Here is a 20,671-nt window from a genome sequence, read left to right on the forward strand (position 1 = left end):
GCGATTTAAAAATTTTTTAAACTACCCTCTTGATAAAAGAAGGAAGCAGGAAGGAAGGTAGAGAGTGGAGGAAGAGAAAAGCATACTTATCTTCCAAGACAGTTTCAAGAATTAAGAATAATGTACATAAAGTACACAGTACAGTGTTCACATGTGCTAGACACACTATTGAGAGTATCTGCCATGGTGACGATCATGTAAAATTGCACGTTCCAGGGAATAGTATCTGCAGACCTATCTACATTTGGTTAGCAAGTCACCTACTTTACCACTCATGTACATTTGATTACTTGATTTCACTGACATCTCTGAGATAGTTGGGAAATTTCATACTTCTAGCCTTGCAATCCTAGACTCTGCCATTGTCACAGGCTTTTCCACTCACTGTTTCCTGGGCCACTCCTTGGACTTTATGCCCTTCTCACATGTATATGTGACACTTCTGGTCTCTGTCACTAACAGTAGTTGGATCTGAGGTCATGTTTTGGTTATGTTGCTGCCCAGCTCCTCCCAAACTTAGTGGTTTGAAACCACCTTTTTATTATCTCTCATAGTTTTGTGGGTTGACTTGATTCAGATGGGTGGTTCTTATACTCCAAGTAATGCTGGCTAGGATTGCAGTTACATGAGAGCTTGGATGGTCTGGTATATTCAAGATTGCTTACCCACATGACTGACAGCTGATGATGGCCATCCACTGGGAGCTCAGGTGGGCTGTCGGCTGGAGCACCTGCACGTGGCCTCTCCATGCCCAGGTTCCTCGGGCTTCTCACAGCATGGCAGCTGAGTTCCTACAGGGAGAATCCCAGCAATGAGTGTTTCAAGACAAAAAAATCAGAAACTTCCAGTCCTCTCAAAAACTTGACTCACCTGTGTTGTGTTATTGGTCAAAGCAGTCACAGGCCAGCTCGTACTCAAGGGGGTGAAGGAGTCAGCTCCACTCTCGATTTGGGAATGGTATACAGGGCAGGGAAGAAGCTGATGAGTGACCATGTTACAACAGGGTAAACATTACATTCCTTTAAATTTGCCTTCAGTAAGCCTGTCCTTTAAAAGGACCCTCACAGGCTCAAGGTTCATGTCCCGGAAGTAATTGTGGAAAAGGTGGTGAGACATCATTGGCCTAAACATCAGAACCTGTTCTGATTTGTTTTGGGTCCAGTTGTGTCAATATATAAACTTGATACTATGTAATCTCTTCTGAAAGAAAATTGTTATCCAGTCTGTTTGTTCAGTTGCTCAGTCGTGTCCACTCTTTTCGACCCCTTGGACTGTAGCACACCAGGCTTCCCTGTACTTTACCATCTCCCAGAGTTTGCTCAAACTCATGTCCATTCAGTCAGTGATGCCATCCAACTGTCTCGTCCCCTATCATCCCCTTCTCCTCCTGCCTTTAATCTTTCCCAGCATCAGGGCTCTTCCACTGAGTTGGCTCTTCGCATCAGGTGGCCAAAGGACTGGAGCTTCAGCTTCAGCATCAGTCCTTCCAATGAATATTCAGGGTTGATTTCCTTTAGGATTGACTGGTTTGATCTCCTTACTGTCCAAGGGATCCAGTCTGTAGGGGAAGCTTTAGGCCTGTTTGTAACTATAACTAGCACAGAAGTTCTCAACTGAAGGTGACACTGTCCCTCAGGGGATGTTTGGCAACACTTAGAGTCATCTTTGGTTGTAAGAATGGTTTGGGGCAGTGCTCCTATAACCTAGTGAGTAGAGGCCAGAGGTGATACAAAGATCCTGCAATGCACTGGATAGCCCTTCCTCCACAGTAAAGAATTTTCCAGCCCCAAATATCAGTAGTTCAGAGGTTGAGAAACCCTAAAGTAGAGCAAAGATTTTCTCCATGCTGTCTTGTAAGTTCATACAGAGCACACTGTTTTTTAAAAAAAAAATTTTTTTTGTTGTGTTGGGTCTTCCTGTGGTATGCAGGCTTTCTGTAGTTATGGCTCGAGGCTGGTATCTTGGGCTTTCCTGGTGGATTAAAAGTAAAGAATCTGCCTGCAACGTAGGAGACCCAGGTTTGATCCCTGAGTTGGGAAGATCCCCTGGAGAAGGAAATGGCAACCCACTCCAGTATTCTTGCCTAGGAAATCCTGTGGTTGGAGGAGCCTAGTGGGCTCCAAGTCCATAGAGTCGCAGAGTTGAACACAACTGAGCAACTAACACACGTGTTATCTTGCATTGAAAGGTGGATTTTTAACCAGGAAAATCCCCAGAGTGCATTGCTTTTTGTTCTCCAAATCATCTATTGTGCCTTTCAATTTATAGATTAGTAAAACCTTTTACCTGAATATTTACAGATTCAAATTGTAAGATTTCTTTAAGGGCTCTTAAAGCTGCAACTTCTATTTACTTTTGTATTTAAATAATTTATATACAGAGATTGGATCAAGGTGGCCAGTAGGGTTTCCACTCTCTTCCTTTTCTTTCCACCCTCTTTGCTTTTTCTTTTGAACTCTCTTCCTTCCACTTTGGAATCTAAGAAATAATAAGAAAAAATTATATCTGTGTATTTATCTATACATGACTGTATATCTCTGTCTCTTTCCTGGAGAAGACGAAGGAGTGATCACTATGGACCAGAAACTGAGCCTCACTGAAGGGCTGTTCACTCAGTCAGTTATGCTGTGATAGCAAACAACCCCTAAATCTAAGTTATTTTAAACTCTATAATTTGTTTCTCACTCATGTTGCATCTTCGTTTTGAGCAGTCAGGCTGGTTTGTCACACTGGGAGACACCATCTCACATGCTGCTGTTGCTATGTAGAGGGAAAAAAGAACTCCAGAGAGCCTTTCATTGGCAGTTAAATGATCCCTTCTGGAAGTGACAAGCATCAAGAATTACACTCACAGTCCATGTTCCCAAACTAATGATGTGTCCCCATTTCCACAAAGGAGCCAGGAAGGGCAATCCTGTCACTGGCCTGGAGAGAGGAGAACCGGATGTATTTGGCATATAGCCTTACTGATCCCTAAAAGGCCAAGGTAGAGCAGATCTGATGGAAAGAAGAAACCACAGCTCAGAGTGGGCACAGGGAGGAACTGTGGAGGTAGAATGGCTCCTAAAGACATGGAGGAGGAGGGGACCTTACCACAAATAGAGCGGTTTGTTAGAGTCTTGTAATAGGGATAGCCTGGGAGATTGTTAGCCACCTATGCCCTAGAGCTGGAAGAAGTAGGGGTGTTCTATTTTAAAATTTAGGGGAAAAAATTTTTTTTGGCAGTATTGTGTAGCATGTGGGATCTGAGTTCCCAGATGGGGGATTGAACTGGTGTCCTCTGTGTTGGAAGGGCAGAGTCTTAATCAGTGGACCGCCTGGGGACACAGTTCCTGTGCTATGGAAATGACAAAATGTCTCCTCTATAAAGTCCTGTGTTCAAAGTCACTGCGCCTGATACAGTGCCTGATAGATAGTATGTGCTCAATAAATAATTGATTAAATGATGGCTCTAAGTTTACCACAGGAAAAAAGCAATCATTGTTGTTATTATTTATTGTCATCATCATCCTGTTATCCTATCTCAGAGATAAATTTGGTTTTAGAAACAAATCAGTGTCTTGACCCCTTGTGAAATCACTTAAAGGAATTTCTCCCACCCAGCAACTGGCAGGATCCAAATGAAGGGCATTGAAGCCTAGGGCTTTAGATTCTCAATTCAGTTCAGTTGCTCAGTCATGTCTGACTCTTTGTGACCCCATGAACTGCAGCACTCCAGGCTTCCCTGTCCATCACCAACTCCCAGAGCTTCTTCAAACTCATGTCCACCAAGTTGGTGATGCCATCCAACCATCTCATCCTCTGTCGTCCCCTTCTCCTCCTGCCTTCAGTCTTTCCCAGCATCAGGATCTTTTCCAATGAGTCAGTTCTTTGCATCATGTGGCCAAAGTATTGGAGCTTCAGCATCAGTCCTTCCAATGAATATTCAGGATTGATTTCCTTTAGGATTGACTGGTTTGATCTCCTTATAGTTCAAGATGTCATGGTCTGGGCATGAGTTGGAAAAGAATTTCCAGATGTGAGACAGAATGAGAGGGAAATAAAGTTTATTAGAGTGGGAGACGCTGTTAGAACAGCAGGCCAGCTCAAGAGAGAACTGACATTGAACAGGGGTCCTTAGTCAACTTTTATACCCAGGGTACAAGGAGTGGGATAGGGGTCTTGCGGATCATTTGCTGATTTGGCAAATACCTTCTCCTTATGGGATAGGAGGGGAGACAGGTTATACTGTTGCATTAATAGTTACAACATGGGAGAGGGAAGGACGATAAAGGTCTGGTTTTTCCGTTCCTGCATTCCAAGACCCTCCTTGGTTTTATCTGCTCTTTTGTCCTTGGGTCACCACACAAGGGACTCTCAAGAGCCTTTTCCAACACCACAGTTCAAAAGCATCAATTCTTTGGCGCTCAGCTTTCTTTATGGTCCAACTCTCACATCCATACATGACTACTAGAAAAACTATAGCTTTGACTAGACAGACCTTTGTCGGCAAAGTAGTCTCTGCTTTTTAATATGCTGTCTAGGTTGGTCATAGCTTCTCTTCCAAGGAGCAAGCATCTTTTAATTTCATGGCTGCAGTCACCATCTGCAGTGATTTTGGAGCCCAAGAAAATAAAGTCTGTCACTGGTTTCATTGTTTACCTGTGTTTCAGAATTTTAAAAGAAACCTCCTTTTAAATTTGTATAGAAAAGGGAAAAAAATCTGACACTTGTAGTTTGTTTCCTCCTGCTCCTTAAGAGAGAAATTAAAAATGTCTGACACTTGCAGCCTATTTCCTCCATTTGGAGACCTCTAGCCTTCCTGCCTGTTACTCTCTCAGGACCAGATGCCATGATCTTAGTTTTTTGAATGTTGAATTTTAAGCAAGCTTTTTCACTCTCCTCTTTTACTTCCATCAAGAGCCTCTTTAGTTCCTCTTCACTTTTTGCCATAAGGGTGATGTCATCTGCATATCTGAGGTTATTGATGTTTCTCCCGGCAATCTTGATTCCAGTTTGTGCTTCCTCCAGCCTGGCATTTTGCATGATGTACTCTGCATTAATTTAAATAAGGGTGACAATATACAGCCTTGATGTACTCTTTCCCATGTTTCCCATGTTCCATGTCTGGTTCTAACTGTTGCTTCTTGACCTGCATACAGATTTTTCAGGAGGCAGGTAAGGTGATCCAGTATTCCCATATCTTTAAGAATTTTCCACAGTGTTTTGTGATCCCCACAGTCAAAGGCTTTGGCATAGTTAATGAAGCAGAAGTAGATGTTTTGCTGGAACTCTCCTGCTTTTTCTGTGACCCAGTGGATCCTGGCCATTTGATCTCTGGTTCTCTGTTCATGTACTGTTGAAGCCTCGCTTGGCGAATTTTGAGCATTACTTTGCTACCATGTGAAATGAGTACAATTGTGCAGTATTTGAACATTGTTTGGCATTGTCTTTCTTTGGGATTGGAATGAAATGGACCTTTTCCAGTCCTGTGGCCACGGCTGAGTTTTCCAAATTTGCTGACATATTGAATACAGCACTTTCAGAGCATCATCTTTTAGGATTTGAAATAGCTCAGTTGGAATTCCATCACCTCCACTAGCTTTGTTCATAGTTATGCTTCCTAAGGCCCACTTGACTTCACACTTCAGGATGTCTGGCTCTAGATGAGTGATCACAGCATCATGGTTATCTGTGTCATTGAGATCATTTTGTATAGTTTTTCTGTGTATTCTCGCCACCTCTTCTTAATATCTTCTGCTTCTGTTAGGTCCATACCGTTTTTATCCTTTATTGTGCCCATCTTTCCATGAAACGTTCCCTTGGTATTGTTGAAGGAAGGGGGACCCCTTCCAGGGCCTAAAAGTGGGCTCTTGTCTAACACTCGGAAATGAATTGTTCAAGGAGACACATGTGCTGACAAAGCAAGAGATTTTATGGGGAAAGGGTGCCCGGGCAGAGAACAGTAGGTTAAGGGAACCCAGGGGAACTGCTCAGGTTTTATGGTGATGGGATTAGTTTCCAGGTTGTCTTTAGCCAATCATTCTGACTCAGAGTCCTTCCTGGAGGTGCATGCCTTGTTCAACCAAGATGAATGCCAGCAAGAAGGCTTCAGGGAGGTGGTCAGACATGTGGTGTCTCCTTTTGACTTTTCCCGAACTCTTCTGGTTGGTGGTGGCTTATTAGTTCCATGTCCCTTACCAGGACCTCCTGTCGTAAAACAACTCATGCAGATGGCTACTATGGTGCCTGGCCAGGGTGGGCAGTTTCAGTCAGTATGCTTCCCCTAACAGTATTTCTAATTTTCTTAAAGAGATCTCTAGTCTTTCCCATTCTATTGTTTTCCTTTATTTCTTTGCTGAGGCAGGCTTTATTATCTCTCCTTGCTACTCTTTGGAACTCTTCATTCAGATGGGTATATCTTTCCTTTTCTCCTTTGCTTTTAGCTTCTCTTCTTTTCTCAGCTATTTAGATCCCAAGTTCCCCTTTTTACTAGCTGAGTCCTCATTTTCTATTAACTTTCTTGACCCACCCACTATGCCTACTCTTCTTGCCCTCTCAGCTTTGAGAAGGGATGTCCCTGTTCTCCAGGCCAAGCCTTCCTGTTGGTGGCCTCTGTCTGCATTGGGTCTGTGGAGGCAAAGGAGGTTGGGAGTGGGCCCTGATCAGATTGTCTGTGTTTAAATCCGCCATGAACTCACTCACTCTGTGATGTTGGGCAAATTACTTCATCTTTCTGGCCCTCATTTTCCTCATTTACAAGATCTGATTAATACTAGTACATATGTTATAAGTCACTGTGAGTATTAAATGAGATGATGGTTAGAAAGGTCTTAGAATGGTGCCCAGCACTTTGTTATTACTGACTATCATCATGGCTGTCTACACTACCTCCCTTCCAAGCTCCATCCACATCTAACTCCCAGGACTCTCCCCAGAGTTTCACACACCTGGATGGTGGTCTCTGACATTAGTTTGTTTTGTTTTGAATTAATTTCTCAGTACTCCAGAGTCCGAGGTTATCATTTTTAGGACTGCTTTAGTGGCAGATATTTCTCGCTTTTAACCCCAAAAGTTTCAAATGTCTGGTTTCCTTTTCTGAGAAGTTGGAACAGTACCTTTTTCTTCCCAACTCCCAGGGATTATGGTCTTCTTTCTTCTTTGTTTCTTTCTTGGCTCTGTCTTTATTTTATTCTATCTTGTGATTTTGTGTGTCCTTAAAGCCACCTTCAGAACTTGATGGGGAAAAGTAGGGGTATAAATAAGTAAAGAATCACATAAATTAAATAAAGAGTACTTATGAAAGCACTGAAAGAAGTTCAAAGCATCATACATATGAGACATTTTTAGCCAGTAAGTGTTATCAGTGGCAGAGGTTAGAAAATCACTTTGTCATTTTGTCTGTTGAACTTAGAAATATTCAAATCATCGTACACTTCATGTGATATCTACAGAAAATAAAATATTAGAAAAACATGGAAGAGATAAACTTGCTTTGGTTCTTTGAAGATAGAACTTCTGAAATAGTTAAGTAACAGAGTTAAGAATGTACTTTTGAGACATGTAGCTAGAAGTTCTTAAAGAATTAACATAGCCATTATAGTACATCTCTCACCCTCAGGAAGTGCTCACTGGAAAGGTCACACCAAAAAAAAAAAAAAAGATTACAAAGGGAGTATAAAGTCACCTACAAGTAGTCATCACAATAGCTGACATTTCTTGTTTTCTTGGCCCTGTCTCAGGTAATCCTTCAGTAAGCAAGGGGAGAGATACTGTTTTCATCCCCATTTTAGAGATTTGTCTTTTTTGGCCAGCTGGCATGTAGGATCTTAGTTCCCCAAACAGGGATTGAACCTGTGCCCCTGCAGTAGAACCACAGAGTCCTCACCTCTGGACTGCCAGGGAAAACCTCATCTCCATTTTAAAGCTGAGAAAACTGAGGCCCAGCTAAGTTATTTAACCAACACTCCAGACCACCTTTGTGTGTGGTCGTCAATGACCACATACACAATACTGCCCAAGTGACTCCCTCAAGCAGCAGCGCTTCTCAGGGTTTCCTCCAGTGCTCACACCATCACGTTCTCTGTCACACTCCACAGCCAGGGCCAGGATAAGGGGAAATGGGTGACATTTTGCTTTGAATCCCATCTGGCTTGATCACCAGCCCTGGCCTTCTCTTCTCACTTTACTGGGCTTATTCTCATTCTCAGCATACACTCAAAAAGCCCATAAGTATCCTCAGCATGTGCTCAATAAGCCCACAACACCTGTTACTCAAGAGGGGCTGAATTTCAACACAACATTCTTTTTTAATTTTATTTTATTTTTAAACTTTACAATATTGTATTGGTTTTGCCAAATATTGAAATGAATCCGCCACAGGTATACATGTGTTCCCCATCATGAACCCTCCTCCCTCCTCCCTCCCCATACCCATCCCTCTGGGTCGTCCCAGTGCACCAGCCCCAAGCATCCAGTATCGTGCATCGAATCTGGACTGGTGACTCGTTCCATATATATTATATGTATTTCAATGCCATTCTCCCAAATCATCCCACCCTCTCCCTCTCCCACAGAGTCCAAAAGACTGTTCTATACATCAGTGTCTCTTTTGCTGTCTCGTATACAGGGTTATTGTTACCATCTTTCTAAATTCCATATATATGCGTTAGTATACTGTATTGGTGTTTTTCTTTCTGGCTTACTTCACTCTGTATAATAGGCTCCAGTTTCATCCACCTCATTAGAATTGATGCAAATGTATTCTTTTTAATGGCTGAGTAATACTCCATTGTGTATACGTACCACAGCTTTCTTATCCATTCATCTGCTGATGGACATCTAGGTTGCTTCCATGTCCTGGCTATTATAAACAGTGCTGCGATGAACATTGGGGTACACGTGTCTCTTTCAATTCTGGTTTCCTCAGTGTGTATGCCCAGCAGTGGGATTGCTGGATCATAAGGCAGTTCTATTTCCAGTTTTTCAAGGAATCTCCACACTGTTCTCCATAGTGGCTGCACTAGTTTGCATTCCCACCAACAGTGTAAGAGGGTTCCCTTTTCTCCACACCCTCTCCAGCATTTATTGCTTGTAGACTTTTGGATCGCAGCCATTCTGACTGGCATGAAATGGTATCTCATAGTGGTTTTGATTTGCATTTCTCTGATAATGAGTGATGTTGAGCATCTTTTCATGTCAACACAACATTCTTAAAGACCAGAGAGGCTTGAAGACACTTATTCTTCACCTTGTTTGATTGAAGATCCCTTCAAGAATCTGAAAGATTTACAAAGATGTGGTGTGTGTACACACACACACACATACACACACACACACAGGAATATTACTCAGCCATTAAAAAGAATGAAATAATGCCATTTGCAAATAGGTGGATGGACCTCGAGCTTATCTAGAGTTAAGTAAGTCAGATAAAGATAAATATTATATGATATCACTTAAATGTAGAATCTAAAAAATGATAACAAATGAACTCATTTACAAAGAAAATAGACTCACAGACTTGGAAAACAAACTTACGGTTACCAAAGGGGATAGTAAAGGTGAGGGGGGAAATAAATTAGGAATCTGGGGTTAACATATACAAACTGCTATGTATAAAATTGATAAACAACAAGAAACTACTGTATAGCACAGGGAACTATATCAAATGTCTTGTAATAACCTACCATGGAAAAGAATCTGAAAAAGAATATATAGATGTACACACACACACACACACACACACAGTAAGTGTACATATATATATACACATATAAAAACTTTCCTCCCAGTGGAGGAAGAGGGGGACCTCAAGTGTAATATGTGGTTCTGGGGGAATCCCCACTAGGAACCTAGGCCTTGAATGTAACACTTAAAGGAATAAAACAATGATGACAAGAAGAGGTGGTAGTGGGCTTGCTGTTTGAGGGGGGTATGGGAGCCTATCTCCTGCCTCCTCAATCAAAAGCAAAAGCTACCTGTCCCTATGATTTGATCATTAAAATTAATGCAAAACATTAATATAGTTCCCAGAAAGAATAATCTATCTTCCACTCAGTTTCTCGTGTTTTTTTTACATGACTTTAAGGTCCCTGCTGGCTAGCTTTGTATGTTTAGGGTCTGCCATGTCCTGTATAATCTTCTGCTATCTTGGAGCTGGTCTGGCAGAGACGGTACAGGACATTTTCATGATGGCCTCACAGGAGTTCCACCGCAGACATTGGCCTGGGTGAAGGTGCCTGTCCCCTAACCCTGTAGACCGGTGCACTTGACATTTTGCTACTGGCATGGATACATGAATACATGTGCTGGTGCATCTAACAGGAATTTATGTTTAGAAGCAGGATCTTGTTCAATTTTGTATGAGATGTTTCCTGTTGACTTGGGAAACTTGAAGTGTTTGAAGGCAGTTGGGGTAAAAGCACCAGACACCTGAAGAGATGCCATATATTGACTCTGGGAGTTTATTTACTAAAAAGAGTTATGTGTTGGTGGTGAATAAGGTCTTTGCTCAGCCCAGGAATTCTTGTGAAGTCCAGGCAGCAGGAACCCGGGCAGTGTTCCACAGTGATCAGCTGACGGAAAAACAAAAATCTTATAACACTAACTCCAAATGCCCCCTTTCCCTTGCAGAAGATAGTATTGTTTTGCCAGACTTAGGAAAGCTATACCTTGTCCCCAGCTCTTGGCCTAACAGTCACAAAGCTGCAGTAACATGGGTGTGTTTCCCTCGCTCACTGTCCCTCAATCAATGCCCCATCCCCCTTTTAGTTTCTTGAAATAAAGAAATTTGACCCTTCTGAAAGTGGAACATTTTTCAATTTCTTAAGATAGTGAAAAAGGTAGTTTGGGGCAGACAACAAAGTAGGAATATAAATGCTTGAGCTCTCTGCTAAATTTGTGATCAGACAGAGATGAGCCTCCTATGGTAGGAGTGACAGCTGGGCCTGGCAACCTCCTTTTCTCTGTTGAATGGGAAGAAAGGACAGCTGTTGGGGTTTAAAGGGCTTTATCACTTTTTACTGGGTGTCCTTAGGCATGTTAAGAACTTCTGAGCCTCAGTTTTTCATCTGTTCTATGCAGATAATAATACCTAACCAGTGGGGTTGAGACTCAATAAGTGTCACAAATGGCAGCCCCACCCCACACTTAACTCTTGTTTAAGCATCAGGCTCAATGTATAGAGTTATGGATTACACATTCTTCCTCCATATTGAAATGATATTTGCTTGTCTCTTTTTCTTAACCATATATCCCATATCTTGTGATGGTTAAGAGCATTGATGATTTTCCTATATTACTGTAAGAAAATAGATTATCTGCCATAAATTCTGGTGTCCATTTCCACTCTTACCAGTCAGGACTGAGTTTTGATAAACTATTTCCCAAGTTCTGAAGGCATTGGGTTTAGGGCTAAAAGAAATCAAACGGTAATTTTGATGGAAATGGAACAGAGGCTTATGGTATTGTCCCTGGAGCTGTTTAGGTCACTGGTGTCTGCCTCTGGCCATGGATGGAGAGACTGAGCATCACCGTGTCTCTTCAGTGTGATGGTAGAATTGACTTTCCTAGCTAGCCATCCCAGAGAAGGCAATGGCAACCCACTCCAGTACTTTTGCCTGGAGAATCCCATGGATGGAGGAGACTGGTAGGCTGCAGTCCATGGGGTCGCGAAGAGTCGGACACGACTGAGCGACTTCACTTTCACTTTTCACTTTCATGCATTGGAGAAGGAAATGGCAACCCACTCCAGTGTTCTTGCCTGGAGAATCCCAGGGGAGCCTGGTGGGCTGCCATCTATGGGGTCGCACAGAGTCGGACACGACTGAAGTGGCTTAGCAGCAGCAGCAGCTAGCCATCCTGTCTGCCTGTGCTGTGCTCATCAGTTAAGCCACCAGCATTCCTTATTGGTGTCCCTGTTTTTGTTTCTGTGCATCCAGGGAATCCAAACTGAGTAACCTGAGGGTGGGAGAGGGTGCAGAGTGGCAGTGATGGTTGCCAGCCCTCTGTCCTCTCCACTGGAATGCCACACATTGCATCCTTCACTGCAAGACTTGTTTTTAGTACCTGAGAGCAAGTGGGGGTTCTGTAACCATCACCTGTAATTTTCCACCTTGACTCCTCATTGTGTGCATGAGCACACTGGCTTAGAAATCAGCTGGCTAGCAGCCATGTGCCAGGCCAGCATGCCCTGCTCTCAGCTAGAGCGCCACAGGGCTGTGTTCTTTTTGGTCAGCCTTTGCTTTGTATTCCTTTCCTACTCTGGGTCAAGGGCAGCTGTTGGCCACATTTGATTGTGCTTGAATTGTGATTTAGAGTTGGAACAATGATATCACTTTGGTTTAGAAAAATTAAAATCCAGAAGTATAGTGTAACTTCCAACTTCTGAAAGTATTTCTGAAAATAATATATAGGATACTTCATTATTCAAAGCAGTTTCATAATTTAGAGTCCTACTTCTGTGGAATGTTCCCAATTTGGCAAGCCAGATATCCTAAAATTATTTGAACACTGTTGAAAAAGTGGTGCCCGGGAGACTTCCTTTTTTAGACATATGGCCTTCCTTTGTCAGGCTTCAGGATTTGTGCTCCCTTAAAGCCATTAGGGATTTCAGACAATGAGCTATAGAGAAAATCCAAAGTGTGTCTTTCTTGTAGACTTACTCCTTCATCTTTGGAGGAAGGTTCCCACTTTGGAATATGTATGATAGTTATGATACTAGTGATGGAGGTTTAGTCATCCTTTTTACAAAGTTATTAAAATAAATAGCACAGAAGGGTATGAAAGGAAAAGTCTTGTGTCTCTTCCGTATTCCTCCCTAGAGATGATTGTAAATAACTTTTATGTCTCTTTTAGACATTTTCTCTGCAATTATAAACTTAAACATACATATAGTTATACATATGTATTCACAATACACATACACCACATGTATTACACATACACAAACAGCTCATAGATCTATTTTTTTAGAAATACAAATAGAATTTTACTATATATACCAATTTGTATCTTAGTCTTTTCACTTAATGCTATATTAAAGCACTTCCCATGTTAATACATATAGATCTCATATATTTGGTGGCTGCATAGTGTTCCATTGTGGGGTTGGACCATAATTTACATAATGTGATGTCTGTTGTTGGATGTTTAGGTTGTCTCCACTTTTTAACTCTCACAGTTTTGTTATGGGTTTCCTCATACATATCTTACCCAATGTATTTGATGGGTGAATAGTCTTATTAGTTGGATCATATCTTGAGAACTATAGCAGTTTATTTAATTAATTAATTTATTTAGATTTTTTTGATATGGACCATTTTTTAAAGTCTTTATTAAATTTTTTACAACACTGCTTGTAAAAAAATTGTTTGTTTTTTGGTCATGAGGCATGCTTAGCTCTCTAACCCAGGATCAAACTGCACCTCCTGCATTGGAAGGTAAAGTCCTAACCACTGGGCCATCAGGGAGGTCTCATGCTTTATTTTAGTATTTTTAAAAATTATTTGTTTATCTATTTTACTTTTTGGTTGCACTAGGTCTTCATTCGGAGAAGGCAATGGCACCCCACTCCAGTACTCTTGCCTGGAAAATCCCATGGATGGAGGAGCCTGGTGGGCTGCAGTCCATGGGGTCGCTAAGAGTCGGACACGACTGAGCGGCTTCACTTTCACTTTTCACTTTCCTGCATTGGAGAAGGAAATGGCAACCCACTCCAGTGTTCTTGCCTGGAGAATCCCAGGGACGGGGGAGCCTGGGGGGTTGCCGTGTATGGGGTCGCACAGAGTCGAACACGACTGAAGTGACTTAGTAGTAGTAGTAGTAGGTCTTCATTGCTGCAGGAGGGCTTTCTCTTCATTGAGGTCCACGGGCTTCTCACTGAGGTCGTTTCTCTTGAGGAGCACAGGCTCTAGGGCATGCAGGCTTCAGTAGTTACAGCACGTAGGCTCAGGATTTGCAGCTTGCAGGCTCTAGAGTGCAGACTCCGTGGTTGTGGTACATGGGTTCCATTGCTACTTGGCATGTGGAATCTTCTCAAATCACAGATTGAACCTGTGTCCCCTGCATTGGCCGGAGGGTTTCTGTCCACTGTACCACCAGGGAAGACTCCACTCTTTATTTTAAATATTAGTGATTTAGTAGATATTAGTGGAGAATATTTATAATGAAGCCAGGTTCCATCCTGGGTTGGGAAAGATCCCTCGAAAAGGAAATGGGAACCCACTCCAGTATTCTTGCCTGGAGAATTGCATGGATGGAGGATCCTGTCGGGCTACAGTCCATGGGGTCACAAAACGAGTCAGACATGACTGAGTGTCTAACACACATACAATGACCAAAAAATGATCCCTTTAAGAAAGTATAAGAAACACATTTACAGATGGTGGAAGGGCTAGAGAAGCCAGTTTAGTTAGATTGATCTTACTATTTTATGGGAGTTATTTCATGGTAAAATATTTGTTTTAAAACATCAAATTAATATGCCATGAAGGAATTTAAGGGAGTAACATTTTTTAGTGAGTTTCCATAGTGGCAGATACAGAGCTGTGGCACATACATCATTAGAATGTTCTTCCAGAGGTGGAACTATGAAAGAATTTCTCGTAAAAGGAAGTGAGAAATGTTGGGGTGGATTTTTCTTTCTAAGACTGTGTTCATAAGTGATTAAAGTGACAGCTTTTTAAAAACTCAGTAAAGAACTAGATGTATGAGTAAATAGGAGAAAGGAGCTGAATGAACATGTTTGTACAAAAATGGGCAACCCATTTTAATTCCATGAAATGAATACTAACTACTGTTTAAAGTATATCTTGATATCATTAACAGATATGCTGTCCTTAAACAGATTCCTTAGAATTAGATTCATGCAGATAAACTCAGAACAATCTGAGTTCACACTTAAATCCCTTTTTCCTTTTGTGGGCAAAGCCCCACTGTCTGTCTGATTAGCAGTGCCCATGTTCAAAAAGCTGTGTACCTCGCATGAGATGGGTCCCCAGTGCCACAGTCCAGCTTGCTCCTGAATGGACTGCCACTCGGCCACCAAGAGTGACCCTTGGCAGCTCCAGCTCCAGGCCAGGACAGATTTTCTTCTACTATGATTCCGTGTCTCATAACAATGCGCCCATCTTCTCTCTTTTGTTTAGATAACTCAAGTTTTCACTCCACACCAGTGATTCTCAACCAGAGGTGATTTTTGCCCCCAGTGGACATTTGGCAGTGTTTGGGTAATTTGCTTTCTCTTCCTCTCTCCTCCTCCTCCTCCTTTTTTCTCCTTTTTTGAAGCCCAACAGAGATTGGGCCATCCCTTTATTTTGCCAAGGAAAGATCTTAAAAACAGCATATATCAGTCACGCCACAAACTTCCCATCATTTTGTGAAAAAAAGGATATTTTAATATCCCAAGTGAGAGAATAATCCCAAAATAAAGATCCATCTTCTCCAGTCACTATTTTTCTCACTTAGCCATGAACTGGTGAGAATTTCATCACGGCTCAGCATGAGTTTATAGGCAACTGCTCAGGACTGTTTGATGTATACAGTGCGTAAAGCACTGCCTACTGTCCCCTTATACATGATAGGCAACTGGAAAATGGTGATAAATACTATTACTAACTATATCTTAGAGGTTACAATGCATAAAATTTGAGTCCTTCCTACCATTTTAAAAAATTATAACATCTTTGAACAAGTGAATGGGTAGCTGGCTATTCTTTTCTGTCAATTAAATTTTCTCTAGTGGAGACATTTCTGTAAAGTTTGTGAATCATATTTGTAGTAGATTATACCAAGATTCAAGTTCAGTTAAACTGTTTGTCTCTCTGCTTTATAGAGCAAATCATTAGGTTAGTGAGAAGTAACTTTTCTAATGTGTATCTTTCTTACTAGGTGTTAATACCTCACCAACCTGCTGCATTCTTTTCTGTTTTCTCCATATTGTATTGGGTTGTTTACTCGCACCCCTGATGACCGGATTCTTTAAAATGCAGTAGGTGGTGTTCATTCATCCAGTCAAGAAATGTTTATTGAGTGTCTGCTATGTGTCAGGCCCCGCACTTGGCACTGGGCATACACAGGGAGCAAAATAAAGACCCAGCCTTCCAGGAGCTTTTATTCTGGCACTAGGGTCCTGGTTGGAGGGGGTACAGAAGGGATAGATACACAATAAAACCAAGAAATAAGTACTCTATCAATTGATGCTATGAAGAAAAGGCTTGCTGCGTGGGGGTGCATTTTAAACACCACAGCTAGAAAAGGCCTCTGATATGTGACGTGTGTAGTGGCTGGAAGAATTTTAGTATTAGTGAAGTAAGTTAATGCTTTATTTTTTTTTTGCTTATAAAGTTAATTCTGTGATAAAGAGTCTATTTTATACTTTTCTTTGAAAGAGGAGAAAATGCAAATATCAGATAATAGCAATTAGAGAAATAGTCATATATTTATAGCACTATCTCCTCAAAGTACAAAGCAAAAAGAAGCAAATAAAAAGGACTGATGGTTGTTTTGGACTTTATACCAAGAATTGAACCAGCTTTTTTTAGAATACCTATTACTGCTTCTCATCCATGGCAGCTTGGGTATCAATCCAGGAAGCATCTTTAAAGGTGTTATTTATTAATATTGGGAAAAGTAAGTCTGATCTGTGGGACCCAAGAAGCTCAAAGAAAAGTACTGAGCACTCAAAGGGGGTTTATTTAGGAATATCTGTTTATTTCCTGGTAAATGTTCCTGAATTTTAAATGCTTCTGAACACAGCCCTATAGAATGAATTCCTTAACATAATTCCAAAGTCATGAAAGATTATTGAATTTTCTGCTTTTAGCTAAATGTTCAGCTTTTGAGGCTGCAATTGGTAACATCCTTTTAAATAAGTTCTGCGCTTCCAAGATTATTCTTTCCAATTACACACCACCAGAGGATTGGAGGAGACATCAAGTTTGATCTAAGGTTGTTTGTCACCATTCATGCCCCTTGGGAATTTCTGTAGTTCTGAAATACATTCATCTCTGACAGGGAGCAGGCCTAGTGGGGTATTGGGCTGCTTTGTCTGCTAGCAGATGAGCTTGGTGGTTGATTTGATTGTACTAAGTGAGCCTCTTCAGCCTTGATTCTCAGCATTGGCTGAGAATGATTAGTATCACCTGGGAAGGAGCTTTAATGATATTACTGATGCTCGGGACCCACTGCCAGAAGCTTTGATTTAATTGGTACAGAGGGCAGCCTGGGCAATCAGGAGTTTTTAAAACCTCCTCAGGTAATTCCAATATGCAGCTAAACTTAAAAACCACTGCCTTTAGCGCAGTTCTTCTCTAAATGTAATGTCCATATCAGTCATCAGTCTGTTTTAAAATGTAGATTCTAATTCAGTAAAGTCTGAGGTAGAGACCAATGATGTCTAAATAAGACTGTAGAGCCAGGGTTAGCAGACTATGGCCTATAGGCCAAATCTGACCCAAGGCCTCTTTTTGTACAGCCTTATGGCTTTTTACAGGAAAAATTTGCTAATCTCTGCTCTAGAAGACAGACCCTTGATAAACCTCCTTACAACCATTGAAAATTCCTTCTCAGCATTATCTTATTTTATGGCACGCCATAAGTGGCATTGCTCACTTTATGGCACTTCTTTCTCTGTACTTGGTAATTTGTTTTTATATAAAAGTAATGGCATAACAAATTCTTTAAGAAGATGGGAATATCAGACCATCTTACCTGTCTCCTGAGAAACTTGCATACAGATCAGGGAGCAACAGTTAGAATCCTGTATGGAACAACGGATTGAGAAAGGAGTACAACAGAGGTGTTTATTGTCACTCTGTTTATTTAACTTACATGCAGAACACATCATTCGAAATGCTGGGTTGGATGAGTTACAAGCTAGAATCAAGATTGCCGGGAGAGATACCAACAACTTCAGATATACAGATACTATTCTAATGGCACAAAGTGAAGAGGAAGTAAAGAACCCTTTGATAAGGGTGAAGGGGGAGAGTGAAAAAGCCCACTTAAAACTCAGTATTAAAACTAAGATCATGGCATCCAGTCCGATCACTTCATGGCAAACAGAAGGGGAAAAGGTGGAAGCAGTGACAGATTTCCTCTTCTTGGGCTCTGAAATCACTGTGGATGGTGACTGCAGCCATGAAATTAGAATACGATTGCTTCTTGGCAGGAAAACTATGACAAACCTAGACAGTGTGTTGAAAAGCAAAGACATCACTGCCAGCCAAGGTCCATATAGTCAAGACTATGAGCTAGCCAATAGTCGTGTACGGATGTGAGAGGTGGATCATAAAGAAGGCTGAGTGCTGAAGAATTAATGCTTTAAAACTGTGGTGCTGGAGAAAACTCTTGAGAGTCCCTTGGAAAGCTAATAGATCAAAGCAGTTAATCTTAAGGGAAATCAACCCTGAATACTCTTTGGAAGGACTGATGCTGAAGCTGAAGCTCCAATACTTTGGCCACCTGATGCAAACAGCTGGCACATTAGAAAAGACCCTGATGCTGGGAAAGACTGAAGGCAGAAGGAGAACAGGGCAAGAGAGGATAAGATGGTTGGATGGCATCACCCATTCAATGGACATGAACTTGGGCAAACTCCAGGAGATGGTGAGGGACAGGGAAGCCTGGTGTGCTGCAGTCCATGTGGTCTTAAAGAGTCGGACATGACTTGGCAGCTGAACAACAACAACAAAATGGCACAACTAGTAGAATTTGAAGCTCATGGGTTTTGGGTCATGGAAAGAAAGAAAGAAAGTGAAGTCACTCTGTCGTGTCCGACTCTTCGCAACCCCATGGACTGTATAGCCTACCACGCTCCTCCATCCAAGGGATTTTCCAGGCAAGAGTACTGGAATGGTTTGCCATTTCCTTCTCCAGAGGATCTTTCGGACCCAGTGATCAAACCTGGGTCTCTGGCATTGTAGGCAGACGCTTTACTGTCTGAACATGGAATTGGCTACAGATAGAAGTATTAGTATTTTAAAAGAAATTTCTGCCCTCTAATTACATTTTTTAAAAAAATTCTTAAGTGACTTTATTATAGCACCAAAAAGATACATTTTCCTTGAATCACAATTTTCTGGTTTTAAATAAGGATTTCCTGGGCAGAACCACTGAGGATTCCTCTTTAGAAACAGAAAAGTTCTGTGCCTAGATTTGTCACACACAACCTGACTGATAATGGTTGATATATATTTTTTTGACTCATTGGAAAAATTCCTGATGCTGGGAAAGATTGAGAGCAGAAGGAGAAGATGGTGTCAGAGGATAAGATGGCTGGATAGCATCACCAGTTCAATGGACATGAACTTGGGCAAACTTCGGGAGATGGTGAGGGGCAGGGAGGCCTGGTGTATTGCAGTCCATGGGGTTGCAGAGTCAGACTGAACTGGGCTCTTGGACAACAACAACGCATATATTTTGGCTGAGCTATGCAGCTTATGGAGTCTCAGCCAGGGACTGAAGCTGCACCCTTGGCAGTGAAAGTATGGAGTCCTAACCACTGGTCTGCCTTGGAATTCCCTAAGTATTGGTTTCAAGCGAAGTGCTGGATGAATGAATTTTTGTGCTTCAGGGATCCATTCCCTATGGGTAAACAGGAGGCAGTGCGACTTTAAAATCAGAAAAATTGAGCAACTGATATTACTTAGGTCCACATCTTCAGTTCGCAGATGAGGATCTCAGACTCCAGAAAATGCAAGTCAGGGCCTGAGTGCCATAGCAAGATAATGGTAGAAGTGGATCTGGAACTTATTCTTCTGATTTGGTTCCTGGTTCATACTTTTTCTATGATATCATATTCAAAATCCAATATTGTGACTGAAATGCTTGACAGTATATAAAACTATCACGGGGATTCCTTTGTGGCTCTGTGGTAAGGAATTCGCCTGCCAGTGCAGGAGACAGGTTCAATCCCTGATCTGGGAAGGATCTCACATGCTGCGGAGCAACTGAGTCTGTGTGCCACAACTACTGAGCCTGCACTTAGAACCTGGGAACCAAAACTACTGAAGCCCGCATGCCTTAGAGTCCATGCTCCACCAGAGAAGCTGCCACAGTGAGAAGCCCTCACCCCACAAGTAGAGAATAGTCGCCACTCATGCCAACTAAAGAAAAGCCCGTGCAGCAGTGAAGACCCAGTACAGCCAAAAATAAATAAAATTATATATATGAAGAAGCAAAACTATCACAGATCTTCTTATTTCTTTACTCACAGTGTTCATGTTTTCCTTTAAAACCTTGAGGATATTTATAATAGCTATTTCAAGTTCTTGTCTGCTCATTCCATCATCTCTGTCCTTTCAAGATCTAGTTCTACTGATTGATTTTTCTTCTGGATATAGGTTACATTTTTCTACTTCTCAAGTCTAGTTAAGTTCTACTAGCTGCTTGGACTTCATGATATTATGTAGTTGACATCATTTTTTTTTTTTTTTTTTGCAGTCTTTAAAAAGTATTGAAGTTCATTTTGGCAGACAGTTAAGTTACTTGCTCGTCAGCTTGCTGTTTTTCAGGCTTGTTTTTAGGTTCGTTAGGGAGATTCTGGTGTAGCCTTTACTCAGTCCTTAGTTTAGCTTATTACCAAGATGTGGCCTTACTGGATCACTACTGAAAGGTCAGCAAGTTTTCTTCCTTATGGCTGCCAGAACATGGCAGTCTTCCAGCCCTGTGCAAGGTTTTGGACTTGTTC

General features: G+C 41.6%; 1 protein-coding gene across 5 annotated transcripts in view; it reads left to right on the top strand.

Moving 5' to 3' along the window:
* Positions 1 to 20,671, top strand: part of SHLD1 (shieldin complex subunit 1) — a 115,717-nt gene that overhangs the window by 38,595 nt on the left and 56,451 nt on the right. Inside the window, exon 3 of one of the 5 annotated variants that reach the window (XM_025000812.2) lies at positions 15,129 to 15,209. The exons of the other annotated variants lie outside the window; for them this stretch is intronic. Within the exon in view, the coding sequence (XP_024856580.1) occupies positions 15,129 to 15,175 (47 nt within the window). The 3' untranslated portion in view covers positions 15,176 to 15,209. The remainder of the gene's footprint in view (positions 1 to 15,128; positions 15,210 to 20,671) is intronic. 5 annotated transcript variants of the gene reach the window in all.

Source organism: Bos taurus, chromosome 13 (genome assembly GCF_002263795.3).
Source record: "Bos taurus isolate L1 Dominette 01449 registration number 42190680 breed Hereford chromosome 13, ARS-UCD2.0, whole genome shotgun sequence".
Classification (NCBI taxonomy): Eukaryota; Metazoa; Chordata; class Mammalia; order Artiodactyla; family Bovidae; genus Bos; species Bos taurus.